The 9441-nt window shown below is 37.0% G+C and overlaps 1 protein-coding gene across 6 annotated transcripts in view; it reads left to right on the forward strand.

The window, feature by feature from the left end:
• Positions 1-9441, forward strand: part of DGKB (diacylglycerol kinase beta) — a 639375-nt gene that overhangs the window by 242237 nt on the left and 387697 nt on the right. For all 6 annotated transcript variants that reach the window (XM_024767053.1, XM_024767055.1, XM_024767059.1 and 3 more), the window contains one exon: positions 91-251. In XM_024767053.1, coding sequence (XP_024622821.1) covers positions 91-251 — 161 coding nt within the window. The remainder of the gene's footprint in view (positions 1-90; positions 252-9441) is intronic.

Here is a 9441-nt window from a genome sequence, read left to right on the forward strand (position 1 = left end):
ATACACACATATTCACACGCTTAAACATATATAATTATAGCTTTTGTTATTTGGTTATATTTTTTCTCATGATAATTTTTTTTTCATTAGGTTATGAAGGTGAGAATCTGATGAAAATCTTAAAAGACATTGAAAACAGCACAGAAATCATGTTGGACAGGTGGAAGTTTGAAGTCATACCTAATGACAAAGATGAGAAGGGAGACCCAGTGCCTTACAGTATCATCAATAATTACTTTTCCATTGGCGTGGTAAGATTTTCCACTAACCATTCTTTTTTTACCAGTTCTGGATAATCACTGATGTAAACTCCTATACTATGAAGATTTACTGATTATAAATAATTTATTTTATCTTTGTGTCAGCAAAGCACCTCTTCTAATGGGTAATAGTAAAGCTTATGAATTTATTTAAAGTCAGAGAATCAGTGATGATTTTTTTCATGTGTTAAAGGAAAGAAGCTATATTTTATGTAATTGGCTTGACCATTTGTGTTAGTAAAATGAAGCTTAGAATGGTTTATAAGGTAGTTATAAGTTTTAGAGTATAAGCTACAGTTTCACATTACTAAAAATGTGAAAACAATGCATCAAATTTTTTCTTATTTTGAAATCTACATTATAATATCATAACCTATTAGGTTTTTATTTATAGACATTATTTTAAAATTTATGGTTTAGTGTAAAGTCTAAGAAAAATGCTGCTAGTATTCTCAAGTGGTTAATAAGTCAAAAGGTTAATTTTTCACTTACTTTCTTGAAAAATTTGAGACCGAAATTAAAATATCTTTTGGCAATTTAAAGAGTTATTGAAATTTCAATCCCTAAGAAATTAATAATTTTAACAGTAATTTTACTTGTATTTATATATATATTACCCAGTAATTATGAAGTCTTAAAATATATTATCTACAGCATTATATTCCATTGAACATATTTTCTCAATATTAATCTTACATCATGTCTCATTTCTCTCTTATGCATGTGCATGTGCACACATACACACACAGACACAACTAGCAAACTATAAAAAGCATTGGTTGAGTCCATGAACTTAGGAGTCAAGCTACCTTTAGCAATTTCTTTTTCCTCTTAGTGTGCATTCATTTAGCCGTATCATGGTAGTTATTATTTTCTCTCTCATAGTTGTAAATGTGATTATACATTTAAAGAGCCTCGTATAATGATGCATAATGAAGGCTAAATATACAATCTTTACTAATACTATGATAATGATTATTATTATTTGCAAGAAAAATGTAATGCATTTGATCCATTAAAATTCTATTTATATTTGATATGAATAACAATATTTTAACAGGTTTATTGGCAAATAACTTACACACAACCTAATTCACTCATTTTAAGTAAACCTTTTAATGATTTAATAAATCTATCCCATATTAGAGTGTTTTCATCGCCAAGACAAGAACCCTCATGCCCACTTCTAGTCAATTCTGGGTCCTTTCCCCAGTTCCAAGCAAAGCTCTAATCTTTCTACCTCTAAGATTTGTCTTTTATGGATAGTTCATATAAAAGAAATAATATTTTTTTTTGCACCTGGCTTCTTTCACTTCACATAATGTTTTGAGCTTCACTTATATGAACTAATGAATACTGTATTCCTTTTATTGCTGAGTAGTAAGTATCCCGTTGTGTGGATATATCATATTATTGTTTATCTCTTCACAGGTTGATGTATATTTAGATTGCTTCTGGTCTTTGGATATTATGAATAATGCCACTGTCTTGAGTCCCTATAGTTAATTTTTAATTTTGCTTACTGTACTTTTTGACTCAAGAATTTCTATTTGGTTCTTTTTTATATTTCTAGGTCTTTAATTGATATTTTCTATTTGAATAGTCATTGTTCTTATACTTTCCTTTATTATTTAAGCATAGTTTACATTAGTTTTTTTGATCAATTTATAATAGCTGTTTTGAAGTCTTTATCTGCTAAGTCCAACATCTAAAGTCCGTCAGAGACATTGTTTGCTTTTTCCAAAGTATGTGAAACACTTTCCCATTCCTCTGCATATTTGCTAATTTTTTGTTGGAAACAAGAGATTTTATATAATATATCATAACAACTGTGGATTTGCATTCTCCCATAGGTGTTACGCTTGTAACACCTAAGGAGCCTTTCTCCCCTGTAGTGTATGGATATACTGATGCCTCAGTATTTTTGTTTTTGTTTTTTCTTCTTGCTTTTATATTAATCCTGGTTTCTAGGGATCATTCCTGTGTCAGCATGATTGACCAACGTTTGTGCTTAAACACCTTGAGACAGTTCATCCCTTTGCCACTGAACCTGTATGTTCATTGGGGAACACATACAAACTGCAGGCAATTATTAATCTGATTCAGCTTTTAATATCTGCTGGCCTTTTTGTCTCTTCTGCTCATGTAGAAGGCCTCTCACTTAGCCAAAGATGTATAAATAACTATGGCCCTCTTTGGACTTTCCTGAACATATGTGCGACCTTGTACATTCATATAGCCTTTCAGACAGCCAGGAATATGTGACAGAATATCAAGGCCCATTATGGCTGTCTCATTCTCAAGATCTCCTTGAATATCTGGCTAGTTGGCTGGTTAGTTGCTTGCCTTAATCATTTTCGCAAACTGAGGCAAGCTGCTACATTTGCCACTGAGATTACTATTATTTTGGATAACTCTGGGTCATGGAGTTTTTCCAGCTTCCACTCCAAGTCATGTTAGCTCCCCTGACAGTAAAGTTACTTGCTTTCATAACTTGCCCCATCCTGGTAGATCTTTAGTACTGATGGAGGTGGAGGGTAAGGTAGCAGCTCAAGGTTGAAACATCACAGATGGCCAGTGTTCTTCTCTTAGGTTCAGTAGTTTTTCTTGAATAAATAGTTCTCAGTTTGTTATATGCCTTTGATCAATTTTCAGTGGTCCTCAACAGAAGTTATTTCCTTTTCATCACAGGAGACATTTGGCAGTGTTTGGACACACATTTGATAGCCATGACTAAGAGAGGATTCCTACTGGAAGCTAGTGGGTAGAGGATAGGGATGCTGATAAACACTCCCAGTTCATAGAATAGCCCCCCAAACACATAAGAAAGAATTACATAGCTCAAAATGTCAATAGGGCTGAGGTTGAGAAACCTGGTATCAACAAACCAATATTAAATACAAAACTCAAGATGTTGGAAAAGGGGAAATAGCTAACACATGAAGAAAAGGAAAGCTGTAATAGAAATAAGACAGGACATACAGCAAAGAATAACAAGAGGAAAAAAAATTGAGTATGTTAGTGAAACCAAAAACTGGATTTTTGAAAGTAATTAATCAAATCTACTGCAAAATTGATTTTATAAAAATATTGTAAAGAGAATTGCAAATAAATAATATAGAGTGAAAAAAGACCAAAAATCCCCCCCGTAAAGACAAAACATAATATCCCAACTGAAAATATTTTAGGACTAAATAAGGAAGTGTAGCAAAGTTACTAAATATAAAATCAACTTAAATATTCAATATTATTCTATTATATAAGCAATAATCTATACATTTACAAAAACAGCAACCAAAAAATTAGAACTATCCAGAAATTAATAAAGAATATACAAGACCTAAAAACAGAAACATTAAAACTCTCTACAAAGACATAAAAGATCAGAATAAACAGAGACATTTTCTATTCTTAGATGGGATAGCTTAATAATTTGTAATATGCAAATTAATGTATACTTTAACCTGTAAGTAATCAAAATTAGAGCTGGATTTTATGACAAATTTGAAAAACTTTTTCCAAAATATATATAACAAAGTAGCTCAGTCAATTTTAATAAAAAGAAATGGAGAACTGTTTTACCAAATAAGACATGTTACAAATGAATTGGATAATTATAATAAAATAGTGCAATGAATGAATAGAGGAAGGACTCAGTGGAGAAGCAGAGAGACACATATCGAAACTCAGTGTAGATGTGGCCCAAAATCTCATTGGAGAAATAATGGTGCTTAGTTGATAAGTGTTCAAAAACTACCTTTCTAGGGGGAGAAAATTTTGTTAGAACTCTACAGTAGATAGGAAATTGCTGGATATATTGAAGTACTAAATTTGAAATGCAAGGTTTAGGACCTAATTCAAGAATATGTAATAGCATTCATTTATGATTTTAAGGTAGAACAGAACTAAACAAGGTAGATTTTGATTGCATTTCTTTAGAAGGGTCCTGTTCCATTTAAGTTGGAGCCTCTTTCACTGAGTTTGACATGGGAAGGAGAGGTGTGAAGAGAGGGAGAGCATCCTTCCCTGAAATATTTGCCTCTGTCCTAGCAAGACGGAGGATCAACACTCAGGGTCACAATCAGACCAGTAGACCTTATAGAGAGTTCAAGGTTTGGCTGTCACTCAGCCAGGCCAACTTCTATTTAGCAACTTACATTCCTCTGCCCCAGTGAGTGAATCCAGCAAACAACAAAAAGAAATGAATTGTGTACCTCAAGCTTATATATTCCTGAATATATAAGAAACAGTGGAACTGGAGCATTGAAAGAATAAGGGGGACATTTCAACTTTTTTTTTTTTTTTTGCGGTATGCGGGCCTCTCACCGTTGTGGCCTCTCCCATTGCGGAGCACAGGCTCCGGACGCGCAGGCCCAGCGGCCATGGCTCACGGGCCAAACTGAAGATGGCACATAATTTGTACTTGAAATTATCTCTAGGAATCCTCCTACCTCCTATTTACAAGGTCGTCTCAAAACTTGACTCTACTGTCAGTGTCGTTTTCATTATTTCAATGATTGCCTTTTATATACTGACTGTAAGTGATTTACAGTGTAAATAAAACCTTACTTCAAATTTTTAGAGAACCTGTGAGGCAAACCTCAAAATATTAGTGGTCTGACAACAACTAAAAATTAGTTCTTCCCTCACGTTAGGACAGCAGGGGTTGACTTTTGAGGAGAGGCTCTGCTCCACTTGGTCAGTCATTGACCCAGGGTCCTTCTATCTTGTGGCTCCACCCTCTTCTTGATCCACAGAGCCCTCTCCATTTCAACAGTTGGGCAACAAAAGAGGGTGAAGTGTTGGTGTTTGTGTTTTTTTTGTTTGTTTGTTTGTTTGTTTTTAATAGACCAGGCCTGTAAGATGTTCAGCTTGTAACCCATTGGCCATATCCAAATCAATTAGATGCACCTAATTGTAAGGAAGCTGGGAAAGGAATTCTGTCTGCCCAAGAAGAGAAGGGAAATTGGTGAATAACTAGCCAGTTTCTGCTAATTTCTTTTTGTAATGCCTTTCACTTTTAGCCAGAACAATTGGAAATAATTCTGAAATCATAATTAAATCTGAGAATAGGTATTCATCTACACATTTATTTATTACCTTCTATGTGCCAGATACCGTTTGAGGGTTGGCAGTGAACAAGAGAGAAAAAGTCTATATAATCACTAAACATATTATTGTGAGGTGAGAGAGAATTCTCATGAGAAACTTAACAGCTGGATGTTAGAAATATAGATTATAGAAGTTAATAAGAAAAACTGCTATGTTCTACCTTTCATTCTGATTTTGCACTTTAATAACTATAGATAATCTCAAAGATCACGGTTAGAAAATTGTTTACCCATTGCATCACCATCAAATTCATACATGCCATTAGTTTTATCCTCACTGTTGATTCTTCATTCATTTGCTTAATAAACAAAAAAACTAAGTACCTTTTTTTTTTGGTCAGGCCCTGGAGTTATAGAAGTGAAAAAAAGAGATCACCTCATTATTAGAACTTGGAGTTTAATGGTAGAAAAAGCATTGAAAAACAAATGCACAAATACAAGTTTTTTGGAAAATTATGATGTATACTGTGAAAGAAAACAAAAGTTGCCATGAGCTAGAATAAGGGACAACAACGTTAGGTCTCATGGTCAAGGAAGGCCTATATAAGGAAGATACATTTAAGAGATTATCTATGGAATACACATAAGTCAGGTGGACACCAAAGAGATGGAAAGAGCATACCAAGCAGGTATAACTGTATGTGAAAAGCTCAAGGAGAGAAAAGGCCCGTTGTGTTCAAAGACCTATAAGGTCAGTGTGCCTGGAACATAAAGATAGAAGGTGGGAATGAATGACAAAAAAGGCAGTAGCAGAAGTGGCTGCTGCCATGTCTTGAAGACTTGGAAGCCAAGGTGTGGTGTCTGTCTTTTAAGAGAGGCCACTGAATGATTCAATGAATATAATCGGGAAATGAAATCCAATATATGTACAGCAGGAGTTTGTCTACGAGAGGTAATAGTTAGACATTAATTAAAAGGTAAAACAAGTGTCATAAAAAAGGTACACATAACTTTGGATATTTCATTTAACCTAAAACCTATAAATATAATTGAATTGACGAATTTTTTCTTATAGGTCCAGCTCATGTCCTTTCTTTAAATGTGCATCATCGACTGGGGTTCTACAAAGTTTGCTTGTATAAATCACATTCCATAATAAACCATCTGTGATTTCCATTTTTAGTTTCTTTTAAGTGGAACAAAAATTCAAAAGATACTTGTGAAGCAATCAGTATAAAATCCTTCAAGATTTTTACAATAGTTTAAAAAATCTTTTATAATGATTTTTCTTACATATGATTTTATAACAAAGAATATATAATTCTATAGCAGTTTTAGAATTGCATTTATATCAGATCTTCCCAAATCATCTTCGTTTTCATATAAAATACTTTCTTTTTGTAATCATATTTTCCATTTATATAATAGGTAATTGAATGATATAATAAAGACTAAAACTGGCATAAACAGTGTTGGGAACAACACAAATGACTGTTGGTAAGTGTAAACCTCAAAATGTGGAAACACTGCCAGATGTAGTAGCTGAGAGGGGCTGGAACTGAGTTACAGGCTGCTTCAATATCCACAGTGGGCAATAGGAAGGACGTAGATGGGCATGTCTCCCTCTGGGTCCCTGAGGAGACAGGACCACTGGGACCACTGCTAAGAAGGACTGAGGCCAGGTTACAGGGCTGCTTCAAGATCCATAGTATGCATTTTACAAAGCGGTCACCTTTTCCAGTCTTTACTGACTGGCCTGGGCATAGAAACACCTTGTCATAGCAGCTAAGGATTCTGAGGCGCTGTCGGATTTTTTCTATAGATGGACCTACTCCCCGCCTCTTGTTCCCTCTTTGGGAAGGTGGGGGGAGGCATTCTTAACATTCTTTGCTTTCTCTCCATCCCCCAAAGACAGGGTGGGTGCTGAGAGCCTTCTGTGTGTTTTCCTTAGGGCAGAGCCCTGAAATGCGCAGATCTGGGGAACTTCGGACAATCCCGCGGAGCTGAGCCATCCGTCCGCGCATGCTCACCAGCAGTCCGCAGGGGCTCGGCCTCCCACGCGGCACACACGCATAGGGCACGCATGGCGCGTCAGCCAGGAGGCGGGGCGGGCTGAGGCACGCAGAGCGTTGCAGGCGCCAGGTGGGCTGAAATCATCAGTTGAGGCTTCCAGATCAGCTTGTTCGCCAGCCTCCTGAAGCAGTCCGTGCATTGGTCTGTAGGCTCTGTAGGCTCCAGCGCCCCTTGTTGAGGTCCAGGCCCTTGTGGCTCTGAGTCCTCCTCTCGCCTGCCTGCTCCCAGCCTCTTCCGACACCGCAGCTTGTGCTGAGACCCTCGCTATTCCCGGTGAGGCAAGAAGGAAGTGGCCTTTGGGGCAGCGTCCTGGAGGCGTGGGAAGCTGAACACTCACTCCCAACGCTCCCACTTTCCCTACCCCCGGGGGAAGTCTCGGGCTTAGTGGAGCCCTTCTTGGCACTGAGCTGTGCCACTCTGGGGGAGAGGCCGTGCAGGTAAAGGGAAAAGTGTTCTTACCCCCTTCAATGGGTCTGATCTCGGATTTTTTGCTCACGTGGTGTGCTGGAATTTCTCCGCTGGACTCCCCGACTCCCAACAAAGGTATTATTATCTATTCCTTAGTGGTTGTCAAAATCTATGTTCGTTCAGGCGGGGGTGGGGGGGTGATGGCTGAAAACGCCGCTTCCGCCATCTTGCTGACTCGTCTCTCCAAGAATTTTGTTTTTAAAACAAAAAGAAACACAGAGCATAATAAATTTGAAAATATAACCACAGCTATGGAAAATATTTAAATAATTATGAGTATATCCTGTGCATCTGTGCTAGTAACCTTTATCATGTGGAAGAAATTTGAGTATTGTCTGTCCAAATGAAGAAAGCTGAAATATGCTGAAGAGGAAGGGGTAGGAAATCTAAGGCAGTAGTTCTTAAACTTAAGCATGTATCAGAATCACCTGAAGGGCTTGTTAAAATGCAGACTGAGGATCCTCAAACCCAGGCTTTCAGTAGGTCTGAGCTGGGGTCCAAGAATTTGTAGTTCTAACAAGCTCCCAGGTGATCCCAATATTTCCTATCCGTGGTCATACTTTGAGAACCATTTCTCTAAGCACATAGCCAAAGAGGAAGAGGTAAAAATGTAGTAAAAGAACTATTAAAACTGCTGTCATTTCAGATGATTTTTCATAGAACAAATAATTCTTACATTTTAAAAATTGTTCCAGAATATAGATTAAGATGGAATGTTTTCCCATTCTTTTTACATAGCTGGCAAACCTCAGTATCAATACCTCAAACACAACCCCCCAAAAGAGCACACATATGTGTATATAAATACAACAGTTGCAAACATCAAAATTAGCAAATAAATTCAGGTATTCTGTTTAACTAAAACCTATTGACTGTGTAGGGTTTATTTCAATAAAGTCAAAATGGGTCAATGTTAGTATAATTATTTAAATAAAAAATAGGTTTGCTATTTGTGTGTGTGTGTGTGTGTGTGTGTGTGTGTGTGTGTGTGTGTGGTACCCGGGCCTCTCACTGTTGTGGCCTCTCCCGTTGCGGAGCGCAGGCTCAGCGGCCATGGCTCACGGGCCCAGCCACTCCGCGGCATGTGGGATCCTGCCGGACCGGAGCACGAACCCGTGTCCCCTGCATCGGCAGGCGGACCCTCAACCACTGCGCCACCAGGGAAGCCCAGGTTTGCTATTTTTTATAATTGAAAACTACTGAAAATGTGTAAAACATTTTCTGCAAATTAATAGTTAATATTATAGTAGTAGTGGCATACTAGAGGCATCCCAAATAAAATCAGGAAGAATACAGGGATTTTTCTATCACCACTCTAGTTAATCACTTTTAGAAAAGTGAGCTAATAATAATAAAAATTTAAATGTCATAAATATTGACAAGAGACAAGCTTATTGTTATTTGAAGATGATACGATGACGTATATAGTAAATATGCATCAACTAAAAATGAAACTAGTAAATCAACTTAAGCTGCCAAATACTAGATAAATATACAGAAAAATGACCCTGAAGCCTTCCTTTATAAAATTATCTGTTAGGGCTTCCCTTGGGCGCAGTGGTTGAGAGTCCGCCTGCCGATGCAGGGGA

Source organism: Neophocaena asiaeorientalis, unplaced genomic scaffold (genome assembly GCF_003031525.2).
Source record: "Neophocaena asiaeorientalis asiaeorientalis breed wild unplaced genomic scaffold, Neophocaena_asiaeorientalis_V1.1 scaffold70, whole genome shotgun sequence".
NCBI lineage: Eukaryota > Metazoa > Chordata > Mammalia > Artiodactyla > Phocoenidae > Neophocaena > Neophocaena asiaeorientalis.